This window comes from Falco cherrug, chromosome 1, assembly GCF_023634085.1.
Source record: "Falco cherrug isolate bFalChe1 chromosome 1, bFalChe1.pri, whole genome shotgun sequence".
Lineage (NCBI taxonomy): Eukaryota > Metazoa > Chordata > Aves > Falconiformes > Falconidae > Falco > Falco cherrug.
In genome coordinates this window covers 32,558,897-32,586,462 of record NC_073697.1, presented here as the reverse complement: position 1 = coordinate 32,586,462, position 27,566 = coordinate 32,558,897, and the positions used below count along the sequence as shown (strand labels likewise).

The window sequence follows — 27,566 nt, the reverse complement described above, 5'->3', positions numbered from 1 at the left end:
GCACAGCTTGCTACAGTCCACATACTGCAAATGGATTCTTCCATTCTGGTGCTCATGGAAAAGGACCTCCCCAAAAGGCCCAGTGCCTGTGGTAGATGACAAAGACATGCCTACAGCTCCACCTGGCAGCCTGGAGCTTTCAGCATCTTCAGGAACTCCCAGATTCTAAGAGTTAATTCTCAGCCCCCTACCCCTACAGCTGTCAGCACATCAGCAAGTAACCTATTCCCAAGTGCATTCCCCTCCTGCCCCTTGCTACTAAATCTCCAGGCATTTTAGAAATACTTCCTACAACCCCTGCATGCCAAGCAACATAGAGGCTACCAGTACCATGTTCAAAGTCCTGGTCACAAAATATCCCAGAGTGGAGCAGGACACCGAAGTTAATATCTTTTGTAAAAGAGGCTTTTTAGTTCATTACATTCATGGATAGGTAGTTTAGCATTTCTGTCTGCACCTGCTATGAGGAAGCTGTTCTCCTTACTGAGAAAAAGGGTCCTGGAGCTGCCTGATGCCAAGCTACAAGAACCTCTTTGCTCTCCTCTATCCACCAAACCAGAGGGCCAGGATTTGCACCAGTTAGCCCTCATTGATAGTCCCTCAAAAATATCAAAAGGAAAATTATCCTCAACTGCCCTGCACATGTTGACGTAAGTCTCCTGACAACAATAAAGATAAATATCTCAGCTGTCACTTAAGGGAAAATGGCATACAGTTCTTCAAGTCTGGCGAGTCAGACATCATAACCTCCCAGCGATTAGGACAGAGGCAAATAAATGGGGGGCAAAGGGGAAAGAAAAAAGCTGAAGGGAGATAAACTCTCTATTACCTTCCATGTTACCCCCAAACCTGTCTTGATCCATATCTGAGAAAAGCAAAGGAACCAATCGCTATTTGCTGCTAGCTGGGCAGCACAGGACTGGGAAGTGCATCTGCACACACGGAGACTCCATTTCAAGCCAAAGGTGGCGAGAAGACATTACAGTGCCAGTTCGCTTCCTATTTCATTTTACTCTCTTGGCTTAGGTCAGGTACATCCTTAACGCACGCTGGGGTAAACCACATGGGAGCTGTGGAGCTCTCACAGTGCTGGGGTGGGCTGGCTCAGGCACATCAGCTGCCTGCACCTCTGTACTTGCAGTGTCGCGTGGGGTGGGACTGGGATTCAGCATGGACATGAGCACAGCCCTCCCCACACAGTTGTCACCCATAATTCCCTTATCACATTTCAGCCCAAAAAGTAGTGATTTTTCCCCCCCCCCTTCCTACCTGCACCCATTTTCAGCCAGCAGCATACTCCAAGCTCATCCAGCCTGTGTTGTGATACGGAAGGAGAGCTGTGTGGGATTTTATAGGATGAGCTCCAAATACAAGGTTTCACTTTTTAAAAATAATAAAATCAGGTGGTAGCTATTCCTATGATAGAGGTAGATGCTATAAGTTGGTGGGGAGTAACTGCGGGACTCTGTAGTTACTCACTTCATTAAGTCTTAATTGTAACGATCTCAAGGTGCAACCCCAGCACTGTAATCAGATCCCGAGGTGACAGAGACACAGATAATGGTAATGAGCCTTCCTCAAAAATGAAAGGCCTGCAGTTTTCTCCCCAGATGCTAATGGTACAAAGCAGAGTCAGAAAACGCTGTCAGCAGGAACCAGGAGGAGTTGGGGATCCATCGAGACCCCTGGGCTACAGAGTTTGCAAACAAATAGTAGGCAGATGCCATTAACCAGAGTTGCAGATTTAACTTCTGTTTCCCCTTTCTATTTCTAGCTTGTTCTCAGAAGCTTCCCAAGTAAACCTGCACTATCCTGGCCTCACCGGTGCTTCACTTTCTGTAAAACTGGCAAAACCATTTACTATACCATTAAGACCAGAGAAGAAAGAACTGGAAGAGAGAAATTCATCAACATGCAGAGAGCAGTGCTGCTCCCTCCTTTCATGTGCCAGCCCAGGCTCCATCCCCACTGACCCCACCAGCAGCAGGTGGAGAGTATTTTCTTGACCCATCGGCCTTTCATTCATGGGAATAAAATGGAGAATTAATTGTCAGGACACACCTGCAGCTGGAGGATGAGTCAGCCCCAAAGGGCTGCTGAGTCAGAAGAACTGAAACAGCCATTGAACTTGGAAAATGAGCATTCTTGTACAATCCAGTGCTAATGTCCAAGCAGGAAATAGAAATGAACTTTGGAATAGAAGTCAACAATTGCAAATGAATAAAAATGGCAGCAATGCTACCAGAAGCCCTTCATTCTGGTGATGTCATGGTTCCCAAATGCCCTTCAGAAATGCAAATTGCCTACAATGTAATAAAAAGGGCATTTTCTAGAGTGTGCAGAGCTTGCATAGTTTAATTAAGCATAAACTAGGGTGACTCTGGAATGGAAAATGATGTGGATTGCGTTCTCTGAGTGACCTTGGAAAGCCACTTAGATACTTAACTCCACACAGCAATTAAGTAAACTCACACTTTACATACTGTCACTCCTATTCTTTTCCTTTATTTAGAAACTTATTTTTTTGGTTCTCCCCAATTCCCTGATCTCACATTGAATTATCTCTGTGCTTAGAAAATGCGATTTGTTTCCCTCGAGGTGACTAAAGCATTTGTCTACAGCCTCATCATCTCTAGTTTTCTAATCTCTACTTCAATGTTACTTTTATTAAACTTCTGTCACCTGCTTCCCTTGGTTTCTGCTAAACTTCATCCAGACCACCTCACTGACATGACAAAACTGGAATGATATAGCAAAACTGGAACAAAGAGATGCCTATGGAAATTTCTCATCCAATCTTCCCAAGACCAACGTAGTGGCCTCCTGTGACAAAGTGACTACAAAATGGGCAAGAGCAGCAATGGGTGTCACTTATCTGGACTTCTGTAAGGCCTTTGACACGGTCCCTCACAACATCCTTTTGTCTAAATTGAAGAGAGATTGATTTGATGGATGGACTGCCTATTGGATAAGGAATTGGTTGGATGGTTACATCCAGAGGGTAATGATCAACAGCTCAATGACTTGATGAAGATCAGTGGCAACTGGTGTCCCTCAGGGGTCTGTATTGAGACCAGTACTGTTTAATACCTTCAACAATGACATACAGTGAGATCAAGCGCATCCCCAGCAAGTTTGTAGATGACACCAAGCTGTGTGGTGTGGCTGACATGCCTGAGGGATAGGATGCCATCCAGAAGGACCTGGACAAGCTCAATAAGTGGGCCCATGTGAACCTCAGGAGGTTCAACAAGGCCAAGTGCAAGGTCCTGCACCTGTGTCAGGACAACCCCTGGTATCAATACAGGCTGGGGGATGAAGGGATTGAGAGCAGCCTTGAGGGGAAGTACTTGGGGGTACTGGTGGATGAAAAGCAGAACGTGAGCTGGCAATGTGTGCTTGCAGCCCCAAAAGTCAGTGATATCCTGGCTATGATTTCTAGCTCAAACATGAGCTTCAAATTCACACCATTTCTCCACCTACCCTCCCACAGTTTCTCTATCCTTGCTAGATGAATGGTTTTTTCCACCTGTTAGCCACCTTCTTCAAATCTTCCACTGAAATTTTCTGTTTCTCCTTGAAAGTCACAGCAAGATACCAAGAGAAAAGCATTCCCAAAGAGCAATGCAGGGATGGTCACTCCTCTGCAGATTGCAAGGGGAATGCAGAGCAGGGTCTTTTTGAAAAGTCAAGCTGAAGGCAAAGGTGTAAGGAACAGCTGCAAGAGTCCCACTCACCCTCCCTAAGCCCCATTCACTCCTGGCCTACAGACCTGAGCTGCTACCACTACTCCCTCTTTGCAGCAATGCTCACAGCCAGGAATTACTGGGACTTTTTTTTCACACCCCAACCCAGAAGAAATGGAGCCAAGCTGCTAACACTGGGGTTTTTTTCCCCAGTATCTGGAAACTAGCCCCTTAAGCCCTTTTGCATTCCCCATACAGTCCAGCCTTCTTTTTGAGAAACTCTAAGTTAAATGATCTAACAGGCTTCAAAATCTGATAAAATCAGCTGGTCACCTGGTATGAGATCCTCCACAAAAAAAAAAGACACCGATACTGTGAAAGCATTTAAAATGAAGGCTACAAAGACATAATCTGTCACAGCACAAACAAACTAGCCAGCTGCAACAAGGCTTTTACCATCCCGTACCAGGGTAACTTCAGTAAGTAGTTCCCATGTCTTGCCCCAGCACAGCCACCATCCCCCCACAAGGTTTCAAAAGTTCATCTACTGTCCGTGCTGTTTCTTCATCCTCTGCAGGCCAGTCCACCCTGCTTCTTGCCTCTGCTGCATCTGGACTCTCTCTTCATCCAGGGCTCCTCTTCCAGGCAGCCTCTCCTCATCCAGGGCCCCTGCTTCTCCCAGGGCCTCTCCTACACCCAGGGCACTCACTCTCCTCCCTCTGCTTCTTCTGGGTCTCTCTTCATCCAGAGCTCCTCTTCCATACACCTCAGAGCTATTTAACTACTTAGCAGGAGCCAGCCACAGCTGCACCTTATCCACGTCAGCCAACCCACCGCCCCTGAAGCCAGCCCACAGCTGTATATTCAATGTTAATTAACCCAGCTTCATGCCTCTAATTCCTCTGCAATAATCCACCTGCCAGTACCACTCAGCCCATAAGCCGTTGCCATTCTAGCCACAGAGCTGCATGATGGTTTGCAGAGGTGTTTTGCAACACCTTGCATGGGAGGAAAGTTGCTGGAAGATTAGGTCCATGGAAGATTCTCCACGTTTGCACTAGGCAAATTCTGTTATTTTTGGGTCTGAGTGGATGGTTTGGAGCCATACGCGTACATTGTGGGTAGCTGCATACATTGCATGTTGGACATAGTTCCTTACAAAGCCACGCACAGCAAAATCAATCTGAACCTAACATCACGGCTCTGGGTGAGGAAAATATTGAAGGGAAGCATCAGGAGTTGCACAGTGCCCACCCTGGAATAATTCACAGAGAGGTGTGATGCACTTTGACAGGGAGGCAAGGGGTAGATACATTTTTTTACAGTCTGCGGGTGGGGTCGAAAGAGGTGATATGGGTCTTCGTAGAATGGTTTGGGTTGGAAGGGGCCTTTAAAGGTCATCTGGTCCAACTCCCCCCTGCCATAAGCAGGGACATCTTCAACTAGATCTGGTTGCTCAGAGCCCCGTCCAGCCTGGCCTTGAACGTTCCCAGGGATGGGGCATCTACCACCTCTCTGGGCAACCTGTTCCAGTGTTTCACCACCCTCACTGTAAAAACTTTCTTCCTTGCATCTAGTCTGTATCTTCCCTCTTTTAGCTTAAAACCATTACCCCTTGTCCTATCGCAACCGGCGCTACTATGTCCCCATCTTTCTGACAAGCCTTCTTTGAGTATTTAAATGCTGCAATAAGGTCTCCCTGGACCCTTCTCTTCTCCAGGCTGAACAGCCCTAAGTCTCTCAGCTTTTCTTCACAGGAGAGGTGCTCCAGCCCTCTGATCATTTCTGTGGCCCTCTGGGGACCCGCCCCAACAAGTCCATGTCTTTCCTGTGCTGAGGGCTCAAGCTGAATGCAGCCACGATACCACGCCACAAGGGCTGCCGACTCATAAAAAGGTGGAATACCCAAAAGGAAAGCAATGGTCCCAGACCAACTGCACCCCGTTATGGTACAGCGGACATCTCTTTGATTGCACGAGCCTGTAATTAGTTACAGAGAATCGCACTGTTTCTGAAGAAAGAAAACAAGAGGAATTATCCCCAGCATTAGTGACTGGCAGGATCAGTGGATAATGCTCAAGGATTTCTTTAAGTAAAATGTATTCACTGTTGATAGATTTATATTTATTTTTGCAATCTCAGAGTAAATGCCAATGATTCAGTAAAATTTAACAAATCTTAAGAGACCTCACAGCAAAGATCTGAAAGTCTAGGGATTCATTTTTGGGCTTGATTCTTATCCACTCTGCATGTAATAAACCCACTTCAGTATCTTTTGAAAATTATTTATGAAGACCTCTTGGTTTTGTGGTAAGAAAGAAAGGAAGGAAACAACCGAGTTCCCCGTTAACCGGGAATCGTAGTAATAGCTGCATTACATCCTCGTGACACTAGATGGGGTGTAAGGAAAGAGTGAAGGGGAAAGCCAGGGAAGAGCAAAACCTTGGAGGTCCGAGCTACCTCAGGCACAGAAACTGAATTTAATGAGGCCGAGCACAGCTTCCTCCACGTTTTCAAAAGCCAAAACCGATCATGAACGGACAAGGACCCGTTTGCACACCTTGTACATCCCTCTGGCAGTGTGGATCTTCACAGCATGGATAATTTAACATGCACAACGCACCACTATTAATCTCATTAACTACATTTTATTCATACATTGAAAGAGTACACACGTGTCTAGCATAGACTGCATCAGCTCCTCTTTACTAAAAAAGCTCAATGTATATACAGCCTTAAAATGCTCCCACTGTAGCTATCACATCGTATTAAATCTATGCTTATATAAACTACTGTTCTTTACATAGTTGTATATATTTTAGAATACATTAAAAATTACCAGGTGGCATGTTCTGTTATCCTTTCTCGCTGTCCTGATGGTCTTAACAATTGCAATAAATTATGGCTATGCATGGTTTATTTAGTATTCAAAACAATTTCCATTACACAATATAGGCTACGGAGACAAAACCATTGTTGCATTTGGAAAGGCTTTTCCTTGGGAAAGAGCAGAACAAGGCTTTTTGAGACCCTGCCTTTGTTTAATCCTGTGAAATGTACGATAACCTTTTCTTCTTCAAGTGGTGCTCTTTGCCTGCCCTCTTAGCTGCTCTGACCTCCTGTGCACTAACTCAGCAGGACAGGCTGGCGTCCGACTCCAGGCGCCTCCTGAAGCCAGGAGGGATGCAAAGTTGGGCTTTCTGACCACCCAACACAGCTACTCGGCAGGAGCAGCAGCCTGCCTGCAGAATTCATTTCCCTCACTTTCTTCTTCTGGTCCTGTGTGAACGAGCTAGACTCCTGTGGATCACTTTATCCTCTTTATTAAGCCTGCCTCTGCAGAGACCATTTAAATTTAATTCAACTTGATAGCCAAGTCTCAAAATCCCCTTGGCTCTCGAAACAGTACAATCTCCTGGTATGCGATACACAAGCTCTTTCCCACCATCCTCTTGCTTCCCTTCAAGAAAAAAATGCCAAGATCCAATTTCTCTAAACCAGCTTTTAGCTCTGAGTGGTGCCCCTTGCTGAGGGAACAGTACTCACAGCCCTGAAAGAAAGTCCTGGTGCACTGAGAAATGCCCCTCCTCATCAGAAAATCTGCCTCTATTTAAACATGCACTCTTAGCAGAGAAATAATACAAAATGCCTTCCCACAACACAGGTTAAAGAAACATTGCTTGCCAGCCATACCTGCTTTAAAAAGTAAACTGGGAACGTGGCATGAAAGTGTGTTCACTGTCAGACACATGAGTAATCTCTTCATTTTGTCGGATTTGTTAGCTTAATCCTGGGAGAGGCAATGCTAAAACCTGCTGCAGAGGGTTGGTTTGCATCTACTGGTCTGATTGAAGCACCAGGACTGACACCACACTGGGATCTGGAGGGCAGCGCTCAATAGTTCAGGCAGCTGGATGGGCGAAGTTGCCAACGTGATTAAAAATAAAACCAGAATGAGCATGTCCATAGAAAAAAAAAAACCCTAACACATAATTTAAAAACTGAATAAAATTAGTTATGTCTCTGACAGACCAGTAATTTTATTTCATAGCAGTGAGGCAAAAGTTAGGGAAGGCTGTGATGTGTCAGGTCACTGGTAGGTTAGGGCTCCTCACAGGAGTCCTTGTGCGTAATCCTCCTGCAGCTTGGATGTTGGAAAGCCTATGTGAACATCTCTGTTTGTGATAATAGGCCATGTTTCACATGTCCAGGGCAAAAATGTGAAGCTCGCTCAGCACACAGAAGGTGAGATAGCCCTGAGTATGAACGAATAAAGGACAATTTCCTTTGCTCTGCCCGCTTTACGCAAAGCCTCCCTATTATGCAATGCAGCAGTGCAGCAGCAAGACATAATAAAACAACCCTCATATGCTAAGTGGTATGAAAATGTAAAGAAACATGTTGTGTAAGTGAACAATTGGGGGCTCTGATACACAATTTTGTTGAGTAAGGACGGTGGAGCGCCTTTACAGGAAAATGGCGCCTTGCTCTTATCCTGACAAGAGACTCTGTGTGCCAGGACTGCCCTGTTTAGGCTGACTGAATGCCTTAGCCTGTAGCCACCCAAAACACCAACACAGCACGGTCTGTTCACGTCATCCTGCTTACCCTTCAGTGGATTGGCAACCTGGCAAAAGTCCGGAGCCAGCAAGAGGAAATCCTTCCTGGAGGCAGGGTTAGCTCTAACCTGAAGCAGCTCCAGCTGCCTTCGTTTCAAAAGACTCAGCGATACTGGAGTCATATTTAGATCTCAGCCAGAAGCAGGATTTCCCAAAAACAGCTTGTGATGACCCAAACCTGAATTTATGGCTCGTGAGCTGTACTGAGAAAGGAACACTGGAGAATAGATCATCTCATTGCAGAGGAGCTACAGCATGGAGGACATGAATATAGTGTTTGTTTCAGGCTAAGCTTAAGCTGTGCCTTCTAGAGTGAGAAATCACAACAGATTTACTTGTTTAAAGTAAAGACCCCAGAATCTACTGGGATCATCAGGAAAACAATGAACTAGGGCAAAATGGGGGGGATTTCTGGGACACCTATTAAACCAGAAAGTGGATGGAATTTGTAGTTGATTCATTCACGGCACCATGCAGAACTCTGTTATTTGCTCCAGAAGTGACATACTCTTCTTTTCCTGCCTACCCAGTTACTGTGGGATGGGCTACTTGTTATGCACAGTTTGTTGCTGAAATAGTGAATAATGGAAGAAAAATGGCAATAGGTTTTTACTTTCCCTTTAACCTACAATGAATTAAAATGATGCCCCAGACCTATTATAAACCACAAAGGCAGATTTTGAAGACAGACCTCAAGAAACAAAAATAAAGTGTATTCTGGAATATTACTGTTTACTTTCACAATTCATCGGCAACTGTGAAGAACTGGCTCTAGTCTTAAAATCATTACTAACACGTTAGTTTAAGAGTCAAGATCATTTCTATGCTTTGTATGGCTTACTCTTCACTTTATGAGATATTCAATTCAGGGTAGTTTTCTGCATAAAATTTAGGTTATTCTTTTAGATGTCAACATTTATCCTAATGCACTGCACTCTCCTCTGAATGACTGCAGATTGCAATGTATCTTTGAAAAAGGATAGAACGGACATGTCATGCAGTAACCAAGTAAATGCAATCCCTGATTAATATGCAAGTTTTAAAAGTTCAGAAAATGTCATCATACTCCATAGGTGCACCCTGTTTTTAGAAAGGTCTCTTTTTGTTTTGTTTGTGTATAAATGTCATTCTACACAAATTTCACTCCAGCAGCTTTTCATAAACTCAAGTCAATGATGATATGTTCAAATATTTGAGTGTTTCCTTTAAAACTAGAGGCAAAAAAAAAATCTCTTCGATCCGTTGACACAGCTGTGAAAGACCGTGGTGCTTGCACATAGATTTCTTTAAATAATCTGAAGATCTTCTTTTCACCATCCCACTGGTAAATCTGGGAGAAGGTATAGTCACTTCCCAAGGCTAGGTAGTAATTGTTCTTGAAGGAGAAAGGCTGCAGCGTCATGGCTCCTCGGGATGGAAGAGCCTGTATCTCCACAAACTGTTTGCTATTCCATTTCATAACTCTGGAGTCACCGATGAATCTCGTGAGTGTGATGTATAGGCTATCTTGCATCCTGAAACTCTTCACAGCCAAGACATCTTCCATGTTGGGGATTTCACTGTGTGGGACAAACTTTTTGGAAACTTTGTTCCACTGGAGTATAATGGGAACCTGGGAACGGCTAGAGAGGATTAAATGTGACTTCCCATCTATATCAAGAAACTCGGCATCGGTGTCCCTGAACCACTCATGAAGGGACTGGTATGAGTAAAATCCTTTGTTATTCCACTTGTACACTGTTGACAAACCTGCTTTAGAGCTATCTGCTATGACAAAAAACATTTCACTGTCTATCTCAAAAAGTTCTATATCATTTGGCTTGGAAATGCGAGATACTTCGATATCCTGGAATTTGACAAACTTCGTCCAGCTTTCATCATACTTGTAAATGTGTGAGCCACCAAAGAGCTGTGCCACCACCACAAAGACTTGGTCACCAACAAGAATGGCTTTACATCCCACTATGGACTGACCTATAGCCCAAAGGAAAAAAAAAAAAAAAAGCATATATATATATATATTAGCACAGTACAAAGCACCCTTAGAGCCACAGAAAGATTACCAAAATCACCCCTCCCCTTTTTTAAAGTCACACCATCTCCTAATTTTGCCTTCTGCTACATGCCATCAGAGCTTCTTTTCATGATTTTTTCTCCCCAATAACTGGAAAGATGACTTCAAATGTTGGAAATGTCACAGCCCTCAAATTGTGCAAGTATGATGCACCCTAAAATGCTCATTCCTTTTCATCCACCCTAAAATGCTCATTCCTTTTTATCCAAAATAATTTTTCTTCCTTTCTTTGTTCAAACACATGCCCCCTAATATCCAAAACAATTATTTAAGCAAAATTTTATTATTGCAAAATATCAAGAGTTGTCATCTCATGACTCAGTAGGCAGCTGAAATTCTCTTATTCCTTGAATGTCCATCTTTCCAGCTTAACTAGAAGAATGAAATATAGTCTATTTCTCTTGGTGCAAGAGGGCCAGAGTCAGCTTTTTCTGCTGTAAATAGAAATATCAATGCATCTTGTGGATATATCACCTGACAGCAGGATGAAAAAGATAAATCTAATTATGTTGTTTCTGTTAAGTATTCCTGAGATTATGTTAAACTAGAAATATTTAGGAATATTGCAGTTGTCAGATTAGAACAGATCAGGTTATGGCCCATTCTGAGAATGTCAAGTCACTATACACTACACGTCAGGAAAGTAACAATTAGACTGTTTGCAAAAGGTTTTGTTGGAAGAAGAGAAGAGAAGAATTCCTCTCTGAAGTGCACCGTTGAAGCAGAACCATAACCACACAGATTCCCCTGTGCGTGCTTGGTCACAGTCACTACAGGAGACTTGCTCCGGCACCTCTGCTCGTCCCCTACCCGTAGCTGTTTCACAGCCAGCCTGGGATGATCTACAACCCTCCCAGTGCAGGAGGTGGGGGATTCATCTCAAGTACCATAAGGTATCTGTCTGCAGCGTAGACATGAACGCTCGAGTTGATCATCCAGGCTCTTTCTGGACTAACTTAGTTAAGAAGCGCTCCAGAAAAGATTTCACCCAGCCTGGATGTCTCCTTTTGCAGAGGACAGCAATGCCTGTTCTCTGCGTGTTGACTGCAAAGGCAATCTCGACAACTAGCTCAGCTCTGTAAGCCCATGTTGTAAAGGGCTAAACTCAGATACCCGAATGCCAAGCACACAGTTAGCAATAAAACTCCCCACAGAGCACATAGCTAGCTCCTGAGCTCGACAAAACACTTTTTAGGCTCCACAAGAGGCTCTTTATGTGCCTGTGTCCCCTGGCAAAATCTCTCAGTTACATTCAAGAGTCCAGAGCTCAAGCTCAGGCCCACAGGAACATTGGGCAGTTGTTCGAGAAACGAGCCTGGGCACGTAGGCAGGGTGTGGAGCTAGCACACCAGTCCCCAGCAGAAGTGTCTCCTGATCACGTCATTCACAGGAAGGTGAAATACGTCCAGAAGACAGCTGCCTTTGGAAATGACCCAAACTCTACATTTCATTTCCAGAGCTTTTCTAGAGCTCTGTTAGCTCTCTTTGGGCCACTGACTTCTCAGTTTACATCCACTGGTACATATTCCCCCCTAATCAACCAAAATACAATGAAAGCTAAAAAAGCAAAACTTTTCATTTCCAGAATTTCCTGATGGAGGAGTAGCATCTTGTAAACTTCCATCAGTGACACACATAGCTGATCTGAGGAGGTAGGTGCCTGCTGCCTTTGCAGGCTTCAACACCAGATGACAACACAGCATATTCTTTGTTTCCCAAAATGCAAGGTGAAAAATAATCTTTATCACACGTAACAAGGAACAGGAGGGAAGGTTGCTCTGTGGATAAATTTAGCTCCTGAGTCTTCAGAACCAGTAGCTTGAAGTATCTGGGAAATTGGGCAGTGTATAGCAGCAATAAAGACTCTGTCCCTGCTGTAGTGGTATAACTGAGCACCACGAGTGTCAGTTTGGGACAGAACAGTCGTTAGCATTAGAAAATCACCTGGCATCCACATGGGCTTTTTGTTTGATGAGCAACCTGGCCAGGATGCTAATTCAGCATGTTTGCAAATGGAAAGCAAACATGAAAGCTTTACAGCACATGACTTTAGGTAACAACCACGGTTTAAGTATCTCTATGTCACCTTAAGCTGTGAAACACGCTTTCCTGGCCAGCCTACCCTAGAAGCATCCTCCAGACCTATTTCCTATTACATGCAGTAGAGTATTTTTGTATTCTATTTCGCAGGCACTTCGGCAAGAGTAAGGGCTCCTTCAACATATACTTCAACTCACAGTGTGATTCAGGCAGTGAGTGCTAAGCTGGGCCATGGCGTGACAATCACAGCAAGTGTTTGTGCCTTCAAAACAATTTTCAAGATCAGACAAAAAAAGCCTAGATTGTGTCCTACAGCCAGGTTAAATGTGTGTGCATTAACAAGATGCACCGCTCCATGAAGTTACTCATGTCCAAACATTACACACTTCGATCTACCAAATTCAACACAGATTCAGGACAGAAACCATCAGCTGGTCCCATCTATGAATATCATCTTTGTGAAACGCCAACACTTCATCAATGCCTGGAATCCCAGTGTTCATATACCTGTGATATTGTCATAACTCCTGAAATTCATTTCAATGTGATCCCACTCCAGCACCATGCAGTTCTCCATGCTGGGCTGAGCAATGGCAACGAACACATCATTCTTGGAGTTGAACGTATCCACTGAAACTGACTGGTAGGGCAAAATCTGGTGAACAACAAAATCTAGAAACATACATTTACAACAGTTAGGATACATCCTGGCTGGAAATGCAGAGTAAGTGGTCTGCGGCTCATTACAATGATTTACACTGAAAAATGAGTGAAACATCCTGGATTTTGTATATAACACTACCATGGAAGTGTAGGCGCTCACACTAGGCATGCAGCAACAGGGGAAAGCGTCTCCTGCTTTAGGCGTCATAAACCGTCCTCTGGAAATAGAGTTGCCAAGGAGATCAAATAGGTTAACAGTGGCAGAAATCAGGTTTTCCAGCTAGGCTGGCTGGTATCAATGAAATCAGGCTATTGAGAGAGAAGTCTCTTTCCCCACAGCTGGAAGTTGCTTTCCCGTCAAGTGAAATGGCCTTGCTAGAATCACTTTCAAGCTGAGAGACAGCAACTTCCAGCTGAAGTCCAATAGCTTCTTAAGTCATGCAAATTTAATCACTAGCAATTTGTGTTATGCTAAACCAGGCAGAAAGTGAAATGATATCTGAAGTTTGCCTGGGGATAACCCCATTTCAGCTAGACCATAGACAAAATGGTGTAATCAAAACCTCAGTTAACATAACGTTTTACGGGGCATTGTAAAGTAGTTTAGGCGTAAAATACAACCAACCTGCAAACTACTATCCAGTGGAAAACTTATCCTAGACACTAAGACTGAGGAGTTGAAGCAACCTGTAAAGACTAGGAGTGTAACTCCAAAATTCAAGATTTTGCCTTAAAATCTAAGTGGCTTTGTAGATTAAACTCTAAAATTCACCCTGGGTGAAGTCAGCAGTCAGCAAAGAGCCAATCTGGGGCAAAGCAAGGAGGCTTGGGTCTGAATTTGATCTGTGGCCTGGCAGCTGGGCAAGGTCATTATTATCAGGAAAAGAAACTGGTATAGCAGAGCTGACAAAGAAAAGCCAGTGCCTGGATCTAGAATGTGGCAGAAGGGCCTGCGCTGAAGTGATGTATGGATACAGACATATAGAAAAGGAAATGCATCTTCTGCCGTGATGGCGTTTCTCTGCAGAACCACACACCGCTCTGTTTCAAGCTCCATTTGCTACATGCCTTCATCACGCACTCCTACGTTGGAAGGGCCTGGGCATCCAGGGATTTTGATGAAATGGTAATTAAGTCCTCACTCGAGTCCCTCATTTTGGTGCATTATGAAATAATTGTTTTTTGAATGAAGAACTCTCTGTCTCTGCATGCTTGAAAGCCTTGCCCTTGAGGAGTTACACTTCCGGAGAATAAAGATAGATGACTACCATTAAACAAACAGAGCAGATTCTACAGCTGCGAAAGAAATGACAGTCTCCATTCTTTGAAGGACTATTACAAATAGAGTTTGGGCTTGATTCATAAATGCTGGTAGGAGAACAAGAAAGTTATCTTTATTCTCACTGGGAAAATAAAAGGACTGGAGAAAACTGACACCGAAGTATGCAGAAAGTAATAGTCAAGTCATAAATCATCAAAGGTAGCTAAGAATGGGAGAATAGCAGATACAGTCATAGAAAATCAAAGTATTTTTTAAATCTTGAGAAGAAAACCCGAAAAAACTAATCCTGAAAAAGACGTATCCTGAAATCTGAACAGTTGTAAAACACTTTGAGGGAATCTGTGAATTAAACCAAACCAGTCTGTGTGTTAATACCCACTGCTCATTCAGAAATGATTCAGTGTTAACACAGCTATTTTTACTGGTACCTGTCACTGGGCTCTTTATGTCACTGCATGAGTGAAATTGGGTAACAAAAGCAGTCATAATCAGTAAAAAGCAATAAACACTGGTTTTAGCACCAGTCAGAAATACCAGACTAATGCAGAAGAGGGTTACAAAGTAAGGAGGTGCTGCCACATCAGGCTTGCCAAAAATCTACATCTTAGGGACTCCATTTAGTTTTACAGGCAGGTCCACATGCCTTGCTTTAATGCTAGAAGGGCTTGTACAGTAAATACTGCGCTGGGGGGTGGGGGTTTCCCAACATCTTCCCAACAGGAGAAGGATGAGGATGTGGCCCTCGCTTTGCCCGTCAGCAGCACGGCTGTCCTGCTCTCCCTCTCGCCCTGATGCACAGCTTTGCTCTCCCAGCCCCAGGACACAGGGGTTTAACCTGCTTTCTGCCAGCCGAGGGCTGGGGTGGTCCTCCCAGCCTCCAGCCACCGCGCCGCCTCCACTCCCTCTGCAGCTGGATTGGCATCAGCCATGATGGGTGAGGGACCCAGCACCTTGGTGGTTGGGCTGATTTCCCTTCCAGCAGCCCCTGCTCTGGCTGATCCCAGCACACAGGAGCGCTGATGCTAGCACAGCAGAGGGGCATCACATGGGGAACACTGCAGGACACTAAAGGGAGCGATGATCTGCTTGGGCAGCAGCTCCTAAACTGCATCCTACGACTGGGTTCTCCTCTCCTCACATCCCGTCTTCCCTGCAGTGGAGATTTCTGCTCCAGGTGAGGCTACCCGGGAGCTGGAAGCGCTATGAGGGAGTGTTACCCATCCCTTCCCATCTCCCACCACAGCAGCACAGGTAATCTCCTGCACAGGAGCACCTTCCTTCCAGGCAGCAGGGAAAGAGAAGACCATCTCTTCAAGGCAGCCCCAGCTGGGTAAAGAAAGGGGAAACCAAGATTCCAGAGCTCGGTAGGATGATCCCTGCCAGCACGTCTGGGCAAAGCAAGGTCTAGGCATGCACACAGCCTGTTTCCAGCAACTGTGGGAGCACGATGCCCGTTTTCCAGTCTCCTGAAAGTAATGACAGGTTCCCCTGACGTGCTTACAGCCACAGCACAGCCCCCTCACACACTGTTGCGGGAGAAAGACAAGAAACGAAGTGAAACAGCTTAACGTGCTTCCATGATGCAAGCTGTGAGGAAATGGAAAAGAGAGAAGCTATCACAAAGAGTTAAAAGTGCAGATCACCAGCACTATGAATTGCTTTCTCTGTGAAGAAGCAATAGGACTACTTTGTTCTTTGGCTCTTTTTTTTTTTTAATTTGGCAGCACCCTCTTTCCATCTCTCCTCCTGTTACCATAGTAGCAGTTCGCTGGAGCCACTGAGATGCACATTTTACCCAACAAACTGCTTTGTTGCCACATTCTACATCCAAGTTATGCTCAACACAGAGTACCAGAGACCAGAAGTGACGGAAAGCCTGATCCTGCCTGGCAAAGGAGGGAAATATGATACTAAAGACTGACATGAATGAAAGAGGCTTGAGAGGCTGCCTGTCGCCGAGCAGGAAAGGGGAATACACCTACAGGGGATGTTGCTGTACTGCAGAGTATGGTACAAGCCCGAGTCTGTGACTAATCAGTCCTCAAGGAATGCATGTGGGCATATTTACACTCCCTTTGGATCTGGGGAGGCAATGGCAGAGAAGAAAAAATCAGCTGTGGCCTGACACCGCAGACCACCAAGGCCACCAGCAGGCTACAGCTTCAGCAAGGTAGCTTCCAGTTCAGTGCAGGGGACGTGAAGCTGTCTCAGAGGTGACACACTCCTGAAGATTTGCATTTCTGCTCTACTTATCCCTGTTTTTTCTTATGGCTCGTTTCTGCATGCAGTCTGTCCCTCTCGGACACTTTGTAAGGACGCCAGAGCTCCACGTATTCTGCATCCTCCACTTCCACCAAGCACTGGAGCTCTGAGAAGCCTGCTGCTCCTACCCCCAGGCCAGACGGGTTAGGCACACAGCCCTCCCTCACAGCAGCCAGAGAATAACTGCTTTGAAAACACCCTTTACAGTCTGAAGAATGTATTACAGCTATGTGCTGTGCTGGGAGAGCACTTCTCTGATGGCATCTGAGCAAATATTTAGCTGGGCAATCCTTGCACCACCTAACACCTTAGCATGTGGAATTAGATTTATGCTTGATGTAATTTTGCTTACAGCAGACAAAGGGACTAACATTACAGGTGAATTTTGCTTGTTGCAAATGTACAGATAGGTTTCTATTGAGATGTCATCTAAGAGATGACAGAGGGCAGGTAGGTCAGTATAGGTCTGAGGACCAGGTAAATAAGGCTTGGTCTTGCACAGTTAGTGCTATGCAATTTCTTAAACCAGACTGAAATAAAAAAATGTCTGCTTTTACTTTGTATTTTTGCATCTGGGTGATTTGGCAGACACAGGAACATAACTTTGGTACTGTTCTAAGCTACATTGCTCTCCTGCTTTGACATCCTTTTATGTAGCAGATTATCGCACTTTACCTCTGCTGCTCTTCTGACAGATTTTTAAATTCTGAGTTCATTCTTTTTCCCTTTACATATTGCCCTTCAGTTACCTTTCATACCTTGTCCTGAAACTTCATTTCACATTAATAGTAATCAACTTTTCTATTGTCTTTTAATAATGATGACTGACTTAACGACAGATGAGAACCTGAATGCCTCTGATATTACTGTATAGAAAAAAGGCAGAGTGCTGATATCACATACATGAAAGATGAAAAAGAATACTCGTAGCTGATATTCTCAGTTATATGATGTGACTACATTCGAAGACAGGTAACTACGGCTGTTCAGTCACAAAGTATAAGCATAACCACAACCACATGCAAGTTTCTCTTCACTTCCTTCAGCATGCTTTACATTACCTAAAATAAAAATCAAGATCCTAAACAAGACAGTAGTCAGAACATTATTGGACATTTCTAATTTAATGGAGTTCCATGAAGAACTGCTGGCAGTATTGCTGCCACATTTGATGCTATTAAATCGTGGCCTATTGAATAAAAATAACAGATATAGCCACATCATTTGAACTTCTTTTCATTGCTTTCTGTGAAATGCAGAGATTTTTGGAAGCTCATCTGCCATAACTATATGGCCTTATTCCAGATAATAGAAAGCATTCTGTGATGAAAATTAAGTCACAAAGTGAGTCATAATCAAGTCTTTTGGAATATGAATACTCAGAGCTCTTCTCCCATTATCACTTAATCCAAATAAAAACTCGGTACTTACTTCGGCTTCCAAATGTAATTTTCCCATTTTATGCTTGTTCTAGTACTCAGAAGTGCTTTGTATGTAACCCTTTCCTCCCCCCAGGTCATGCTTATAGAAGCGAAAGGGTATATTCTAAACTTCTGATATTTAACCATTTGTAGTGTGCTTAGAAATATACATTCTGAATACCTGTAGTGGTGCATTCATAATCAAAACTTGTCACATCATTTAACTTCTTATCCTGATATTCTGCTGGACCAATACACAGGACATCAGAAACAGTGGAATTTGTCATCTTTAACCACAAAAACAACCACTTGGCTTTGCAGTCACACTCAAATTTATTTCCCCTTAAATCTCTAAAAAAACACACAGAAATAAACATATTTGAAAAGGTTGATAGCAATATGAATACTACAGAACTGTTATCACCCTGACATGCTGAATTTAAAAATATCTCAGTAGCCTTTAATCGTTTTTGAACTGAGAACAAGGAAGTTTCTTAAGTTTTATTGGGAGTCTCTTACTAGGGACTCTCCTTCACCGAGTGCTGTCCTTGGAAAAACTGTTTCAATCTAGGAAATACGCTCACACGTAGTCGTAGTAATAGAGCACTGTGATTCACGTCTGAAGTCACTCACGCTTATAAGTTTTCATAGGATTAGGACTGTAACATAATAAATTCTGACAGTCTGGTTGTCTGCTGCAACCCCCATTCCCACCATTTACCGCTGACACAGATAAATCCCATTCCTTCCCTGAACTACTCCAGTACCGCTGGTTGACAGAGTGGCCTTGCTGGTACTGTTTCTGCATTACATTAAAATACAGATGTAAGGCTTCTATTTTTCAAGTCATTGCTGATGTGGAGTCAATTTGACCTCCCCCTACTAATGTATGTGCGATTTCAACACTGTACCTGTTCTTCGATCCCTTGGCAATCTTTGTGGCTTACAATTACACTTTGCTGTTTGGAAGAGCCAGGCCAAAAATAGGGGAAGCTGACTAGCAGCTCAGTTACATCAAGAAAACACTGACAGTATGTCAGCAATGTGCTACAACTGCACAAAACCAAGAAAAAAGCATTTTGGGTTTTTTTAATGAATGCCTTTTACTAAGATAATCTCAGGGAATACATGCAACAACAACAGGAAAAAACGTTCAGAGAAACTGTAGCTCTAAAACTCATTGTCTCCCTTTCCCTAAAAAACAATTCATAGGAAACATCAGAAAGAAGTACAATAACACAAGCTATGTACAGCATCACAAGAAGCAACAGGGATTTGAGAAACAGTTCTTTTAGAGGAGGCTGCCAAGTAAACAATTTTAAAAAGAGAAAAGCTAGAACAACAAAACACACATTTCTTTTCTGTGCAGATACCAGATACGGCACCTCACAAACCCAGAACGTAAAACTCAGAGTAACAGAGTGACAGAAGCAGGCAGTCAATAGAAAGATTCTCATTACTTACAGCTCAATTAAAGAATCTAAATCACTGAAGACATCCCTTGGCAGAGCTTTGAGATGGTTATTGGCCAAAGAACTAGAAAAGAAAATCAGAGCTTAGTATCAATGCTTATCTCTTGTCTGGCTGATTCTTACTAAGTCTGAGCTCACCTACAGGTCAGTAATTATCTAGTACTGTCCAGCCACTGGCATTGGTAATAGTTACAGGCACATACAAATTATTCTCATTCAGGAATGGAGATTGCCTGAAGCTCACATAAAGGTAAAAGATACAAAGTTTTTTACTGCCCAGGTGCAAATGTAGCACACAGTGCAATCGCTGAGCATGCCGAAAAGAAACAGGAATGTTAATCACGAGTATGCAGTGTGGTGGTGCTACCAGTGCAGCACCTGTGCGTGACAGCCGCACCCCGGCACCAGCCGCGAGCGTGCCCAGGCAGCCGAACACACCGCGGTGCTGCCCAAGCAGGAATTTTTTTAAGGCCAGTTTTTAATTTGTGGAGGGCACATTGCTGACAGCAGGGGGAAGCTGATGCACAGAGGGAAAGGGAGGTTTTGTGCGTAGCAGAAAAACCAGCAGTCCCCCAGAAGTGTTTTGTTCAAGTACAAATTACTCTGCTAAGTGTTAAATAACTTACAGGTGAGTCAGGTCTCGAAGGCCACGAAATGCATTTCTTGAAATTGTTTCCATTTTGTTTCCTTCAATGAATCTGGGGGGGGGGGGGGGGGGGTGGAAAGTATAAAATACTTTAATTAACATTATTATTAGCATCACCAGTGCTTTAACTTATGGTCCCCAAATTCAGCAGGTTTCTGGGCAGCCCCTTTAGACTTAAAGGTGGGGAAATCTCGGTGGAGCTGCTCACGTTCCCTTTTCCCCTCTCCTCGGGTGGACTGCACAGAACAAGGCGAGTACCAGGCAGCACAAGCGAAAGCATATGACACAAACATCCAGCAGAAGAGGAATAAAATGAACAAAGCAAAAATGTCATTCCTCTGTCAGTTAAGTCTGCTCAGCATGTTTCGCATGTGGCAAGAGACCTGCGTAGGAGAGGATTCTGAGATGGACTTGCAAAGGACCTCCTTTCCTCTCACAAACCACCTGTGTTTTAAAACTATGGGGCAGCACAGCGATGCCAGGGATGCCCAGGCTGCAGGCGGGCTCTCTGAGGGGCAGCTGCCGTGGCTGCACATGCAGTGCCACCTCCACACCCCGGAGCCATGACTCGAACCACAGACATCCCAAGTCTGCATAAATGGCAAGGCCACTGCCTTCTTCTCGGTGCCACAGTTCAGATCTCTCCAGCTGGGATGCCACCTCTGCAGGGTGATGGCTGCACACAGGCCATGGCCTTGTGCGCTGGGGGAATGACGACAGGCACATATCAATTCCAAGAGCATGCTGCTCTTCCTGACTCCATGTCAGCATTTAAAGAAAGAGCTGATATTTGAGCATCTTGACCCCTGAGCACTCGAGGATGCATCCGTAAACACACCATCAGCCCTGTAAAGTGATTGCAGCCAGGTGGCCATCAAGATATTGCATGGTACAGCTGTACTTGGATGATGACAACTGCATGCTGACTTTATAAAAGGTTTTATGAGATAAAAGTGTCTCCTTTCCTCCTACGCATCCTTGTTTGCCTTCCAGGGAAAGAGAGGAAAAATGCTATGAGCCACAGTCTTTTCCCGAGAACCAAGATGGGGATGCAGGAGACAAGTGCTCTTGGTTCTGCAGTTTAGACACAGCCAAAATCCTTCAGGAAGTGGCTGGGACCCTGGCTACATGCAAAGGGTGTGGATGAGAAAGTGCTGTGCCTACATGGAAGACGTTAGAAGAGCGTTCGGTGTTACAAGGCTGTGTGAGGACACAAATTCAATCCACAGAGCAGAGAGCTAAACTGCCTCTTGAGACCCTCACCAGCACCTGGCATCCCTGCACAGCACCAGCTCACCGGTCCGTGCAAATAAACATGGCTTCACTGCACACGCTGCAGGAAGGCGATGCAAATTTGGGCTGGGACTCGTAATTTGCTGGATTCCTGAGTCACCAAACCTGGCCTCAAAGGGATGCTACCCTGGGAACACCACTCTGTTCACCAGCAGAGCTCCCATCTTCATCAGACCTGTCTTACCTAACCTCTGCACACAGGGCCAGCTAGTTTAAGGGTGCATCGAATGCCATTATCAGTGCTGCAAGCGCAGCAGGACACAGCTGGAGATGTAGATATATATGTATCTGCTGTGGGTGCTTCCCAGCTGCTTTTCATCCAGAGACTTTGCTTTGTACACAAAGGAACTTGTCATTCTTGTTTGTCAGTGAGGTTCTCTTATTCTCCATCAGGTCTGATCACTGGTAGCTGAGACACGAGTTATTGAAGCTTTAAGAGTGTTACTAGCTACATGGCCAAAAAAACACGCCAGAGAAAGGCCACTCACACCCGGTTCCCAAAAGCGGGAGGTGCGATTTGCTGGGAAGAGGAAGAACTCTGTGGACTTGGCAGGGAGGGTGACCACAACCATTAACCGAGACTACTTGTCCAGCTGCAGCTAAAGGAAATTGAAACTGTAAGGCTTTACTGGTCCACATCCTGTTCCCTGGCTTGCACCTGGCAACCAGGGATTTCCCCTTTGACCAGCTGAGGAGGGGCAGGACTTTTTCCTTTCGGACAGGGATCTGGCTGCAGTCATTAGTGCAACCATTACAACTGCATGTACTGCTGGGATGAGCTCATCAGCATTTGAAAGCAAGTCATTAATGAAAAAACATTAACATGGTTTTCTTTCTTTTCATAAATGTATTGCAAATTAATTTTTTTCTTCTAGACACTCAGAAAACAGAATTATTATATATCTCGCTATCTCTGAAAAATCCATATGTAGCTGAATCATGGATTTTAGCATATCCATTTACCATTATCCTCTGTTTTTTTGTCTGCAAATTCCATTGTTGGCTGCTCCACACATATCAGACTATTAATCCTGAATATATCCCACCTTAATACCTGTTTGCCTGCAAGACTTTAGCGAGAGTCAGTTCCATAAGCATTGTTCTTCCTTTAGAAAAAGACAGAAATGTTTTCCACAGCTGCCTTTCAGCACAGGAAAGTGGGTGGAAAGAAGAAATTTTTTTCAGATCGTATTCAGAGTTTCAAACATACCAGCTCACGTCCAGCAACAGAGAAATGGCAGTTCTTCAGAGTATGAAGTGAGGACAACCTGGTACCAGGGCTAGTAATTTTTTTAAAGAAAAAAAGTAAACTAAAAAAAAATAATCAAAAAAGATAGATTTGGAAATTAAGGTAATGTAAAAATCAACTGCGTAAAGGAGAGTTAAATAAATGTAAATTATACTATAAATAACTGTAATAATATATATGGTGTATTAATATATTTTCATATATTTATTATTATTTGTAATATAATAATAAATGCCATGGGCATTAAAGGGATATCAGAAAAAAGGTTAAGTTGGAGAAGAAAGTTGGGGGAAGAGAGCTGGTCTGGTAATCAGGGTTGTTCTGGACAGCACACGGACACTCTGCAACTCCTCTTCAGGCCGCCAGCAATCCAGGAGCGGCTCCCCCACCTCTTCCTGAGGTTCAAAGCCCATCGACAGCAATGGCACTGTGCTGGAAAGCCAAGACACGCTCTTGCTAAGCAATGCCTTTTCGGTGTACTGTAACTGCACAGAGCCACCTTGCATTCATGGCGTATTTCAAAAATCCACTGCAACCTCTGAAAAATGGTGAGCCACCGTAAAGAACATTTGCACAACAGTGGAACATAAATCCTTCATCTCCCCTGCTCCTGGTAACCACAGTGAAGACTAAGACTTCACAGCAGGAATCTTGGCAACTTATCAAAACATCTTGATTTATAAAGGACAGGGAAAGACATAAAACACCAAACTTACAGGTATTCTAGATGGAAGAGACCAGCGAAGGCATCATCTCGTATAACAGTGAAGGAGTTGGAGTTCAGCAAGCTGAAAATGGAGAGCAGGCATTAGGAAAGCACATTAAAACCTGACAAGCTGGATTATGCTTGTTGTGTTTATTGCCCATGACCAAACTAATCTTACTGACTTAAGTCCATATTGCCCGACCAATGCAGCACACATAAAAGACCGTGGCATGGTCTATAAAAAAAAATATATCAAAGACATAATGTGATGCTAATTAATGTCCACTGCTCCCCAGGAAAAATGCTCGCCATGCCATTCACTTTGGTTAAATGCAAGCTGGCCCTTGACTCTCTGGTCCCCTGAGCAGGACAAGCCACCTTTAGAGGGTGAGTGTAGACCTCAGTTGCCCACCACCCCTCCAGCCACACCGACAATTTTCAAGAAATCATCGCAGCACCACTCCTGAGTTCCCAAGCGCCAGCTCCCATTTTATGCAGTCGCAGCACTGCCTCAGCACTCACTCATTCTGCGCTCCCAGGGGGATGCTCCGAGACTGACCCACAGACAGGCTACAGCCCCCAGCGTGGGGAGGACAAAACACAGGTCACACAGCCAGTTTGTCAGCTGGAAACACAGACCTGCCCAAAGTGCTAGAGAGAGAAAGTCCTGCTGTCCTTGCAAAGCAAAGTCCTGTGTCTGCAGGCAGCAAGGAAGAGCGGTGGTGCTGACTGCTCCAGGCACCACTGCCTTGGCCTCCCATGTGAACTTCAGGGACAAAACACTTTAGAGCTGCACTGGAGCAGCTGTCACCTGAGCCAGGACAAGGCAGTCAGGGTCAGAAGGATGCCACAGAGGCTTTGCCAGCCAAGTTCCTTCTTTGCTGTATCAAAGCACAACCGTGGATGATCTCCAATGATGATGTTCAAAGGGACAGAGAGTGATCTCCTTTTAAGAAAACAGCAACACTTTTTATTTGGTCTAAAAATCAAACACTACTCAAATCATTTTTGGAAAATTCAGAATTTTCTGCTATGACTGAATATGCCTCTACTAATCGCTTTATTACAGTAACTTATTAATCCTCTTTCTATATGGTTTTAGGCATTTTACTAAAATTAATTTAGAAGACTAACGAACATGAAATGCAAACCTTCCCTGTGATCCTCGGTTATTATGCTAATACTAGACAAATGCTCCTTAAATTATCCCAAAGAAATCTGACAAAGATGCAGACTGCCATCAAAAATAAATCCTTGCGTTACTATTTTACCATGGCTACTGCCACAGAACACATAGTCCTGAGGTACGTATGCACGTATCTCTTTTGTCATTTAATTATTCCTTTTTCTCGTGTTTGATGGGAAATATCGCAAATTACACTCAGCAACAAAACCCGTCAGGGCCCAAGGTAGTGGCGGTGGTGGTGACACTGCCCTCTGGCTCCCACAGCTGATTTACTGCATAAAGTGAGATGGGCAACTTGTGACTTTCTCAACAACTGATCTCTATCCCACCACCCCACACCCCCCAACTTCTCCTTCTGGAAATCTATTACTACAGCTGAGGAAAAGGGATAACCTTCAGCTACTCTTCCTCCCCCTTCCCAGTAGCGCTATCCAAAACAAGCCAGATTCCCCCCCGTCTCTAATTCCCCATCGACATTTTCTCTCAACCCACCCTTGGACTCACCCCCTCCTTTCCCAGCTGGCACAGGTCTGCTGTTTGACCCCATTCACTGGTGGTCAAAGCCCCCCTGCCCAGGGCTCTGTGCTGGCCCCCAAGTCCCACAAAAACCTGGGTTTGGGACCAGTGCCATGCAAAAGAAGGTGAAAGCCTCCAGCCCTTGCTTCGCCCACTTCTCCCCAGCATTTTCCATGGGGTGCTGCTCCTCCCAAGCGAGACAGGCCTTGGAGTCAGAAGGGGTGGCGATGCCTGAGGAGAAGAGGCTGGCCATCCGGCTACTAGATGCTTTCAGGGACTACCTCTCGCTAAGACCAATTTTAACACCTAGCTCTCTGGCAAGTGCTTACCCTGGGTTTCTGGCACGCCTCACATCTTTTTGCTGATTTTTTCTTTGCAGTGTGTCTTTGCCTGGGAGTAAGCGGGTCCTTACAGGGGGAGGTGGGAATTGCCCGCTCGGCACGGGGCGTCACCGGCAGGCCGTGCTGGGCTAGGCAGGGCACAGCAGCACCTTGGCTTTGCTGTAGGCTACTGGAGAAACCAGCATCCAGGCTCCCCAGGGGGGTCACGGGGCACTCTGTGCCTTCCCAGCTGCTGCCCCCCCGGACAGCTAAATCAAAGCAAGTTTGGGTAAGCTGCGCAAGCTGCCGGCACACACCTCACCATGCCACGGGCACGACCCCACGGCCTGCCCGAGGTGGGAGCGCCCAGAGCCCATGCTCTCTCCTGGGAGGCCCACCAGGTCGGCAGCCATCTGCGGGGCTGCCCTCCGAGCTGGATGCTGAAGCACGGAGGGTCGCTGCGGACACCACCAGCACTTCAGGCACGGGGGCTTTCTCCCAGGTGTGTCCCCGCAGCCTCTGCGACGTCCCAGAGCCAGCGCGAGCCTCCCGGGCACGCAGCGAGCAGGAGTGGGAGCCACCACAGGACTCCGGGGATGGCTGGGTGGGTGGGTGAGCAACCCGGCCCTAAACTTATTAAAGCTGAAATTAAAAAAAGAAACCCACGACAGGGGCTTAGGGCACCGGAAAACATTTTGTCCTCCTTCAGTAACTAAATACGTGCTTATGAAGTGGTTTGCGAGCGGGAAACGCATCCCTCGGGCGGCAAGCGGCGGCCACCTCGGGCGGCTGCGCAAGACGGGGGTTCACCCGCTCCCTGCCTGGCTGCCAGGCGCCCGGGACCCCTGCGGAGGAAGGGGCGAGCGCTACCTGGGCGCCGCCTTCCCCGGTGCCATACTTACAGCAGCTGCAGGGAGGGCAGGTGGGAAAACATCCTGTCCTTGACTTCGGAGAAGGTCCCGTTTACCAGGCTCCTGGAAAAAGAGCAGCCACCCGTCAGGCGGGCCGGCGCCGCGCCCCCCGCCGCCCCCCGGCGCGGCGCGCCCCGCACTCACAGGGAGCCCAGGCCGGCGGGCAGGCTGCGCGGCGCGCCCGCCGCCCCCACGCACAGCGCCGACTCCCGCCAGCAGCTGCAGGGCGGCGCGCAGCGCGCTGGCCTCCGCGGGGCGGCGGGCGGCGGCAGCAGCAGCAGCGGCAGCAGCAGCGGCAGCAGCGCGGTGGCGGCGCAGGGCGCCAGCAGCCGCAGCGGGCCCGCCATGCCGGCCCCGCCGCCGCTGCCCGCCGGCCGGCGGCCGCTCCCCGCCGCCTCCCGCGCCCTGACATCAGCGCGGCGCCGCCCCGCCGCTGCGCTGCGCTGCGCTGCGGGGCCGGGCCGGGCCGGGCCGGTCCCGCCGCCGCGGCCGGCCGGGCGGTGCGAGGGGCGGTGCGAGGCGGGGGCTTGGCCCTGCCGGGGGCAGAGCCCGGGGTGCCCCCGCTCCCGGCGCCCCGGGGGTGCCGGTCCGGGGGCTGCTGGTTTTCTGGGATGTTCCCGCAAGAGAGCTGCGGGTCAGAGGAGCCGCTCGGCGTCAGGACGGCTGCTCGTGCCGCGGGGTCGGAATTCACGTTAAACACAAAGCGGTACAGCTGCTCAGGGCAGCCTGCGCCGCCGCCTAGTGCGGTGTCCGGCGTGAGTTACCTCCCTGCCGGCTAGCCTGAATTTCGTTAGGAAAGGCTCACGCTTTTTAAGTAAGGCAGTCTTTCTAGCGTGAAACTGTACGAACTTTCTTAAGGGAGATAGATGTATATACATTGTATATACATACATATATGTATATACATATACAATGTGTAATACATTGCACACTGCATAGTCATGCTTACTAAAGGACCCCAGCTCGTTGCAAGGACGAGGATGGCAGCCCCCACCCTGAAGCAAAAGGGATACCCCTTGGGCTACTGAGGTGACACCAGCATCCTCACCCCCCCCACCCCACCCCCCCCACCCCCGACACTGCTGTGCAACCCGCTATCATCTGGCAGCACAATAACTGTAGCCAGACCACTCCAGGGACACCCAGAGCAAGAAAGAAGCAGATGGATGATGACGCCACAGAATTATAGTTGCTTTGCAGTAGTCTGTGCGCGTGTTAAT

At 46.1% G+C, this 27,566-nt stretch overlaps 1 protein-coding gene across 1 annotated transcript; it reads right to left on the bottom strand.

Moving 5' to 3' along the window:
* Positions 1–6,318: 6,318 nt before the first annotated feature.
* LGI2 (leucine rich repeat LGI family member 2) lies at positions 6,319–26,778 on the bottom strand. The gene is made up of 8 exons (XM_055700765.1): positions 26,491–26,778; positions 26,338–26,409; positions 23,424–23,495; positions 20,146–20,217; positions 19,512–19,583; positions 18,229–18,398; positions 12,927–13,091; positions 6,319–10,279 (listed from the first exon to the last, which is right to left on the bottom strand). The coding sequence occupies exons 1-8, from the start codon at positions 26,691–26,693 to the stop codon at positions 9,462–9,464; spliced, it is 1,644 nt and encodes a 547-aa protein (XP_055556740.1). The 5' UTR covers positions 26,694–26,778; the 3' UTR covers positions 6,319–9,461.
* Between the last annotated feature and the right edge of the window lie 788 nt (positions 26,779–27,566).

Coding starts and splice junctions, on each gene's coding strand:
- LGI2 (XM_055700765.1), bottom strand. CDS start 26,693: ATGGCGGGCCCGCTGCGGCTGCTGGCGCCCTGCGCCGCCACCGCGCTG. Junction 23,496..26,337: donor CTGCCCTCCCTGCAGCTGCT/GTAAGTATGGCA, acceptor CTCCATTTTCAG/CTTGCTGAACTCCAACTCCT. Junction 13,092..18,228: donor TTATGAATGCACCACTACAG/GTATTCAGAATG, acceptor GTATGTTTCTAG/ATTTTGTTGTTCACCAGATT.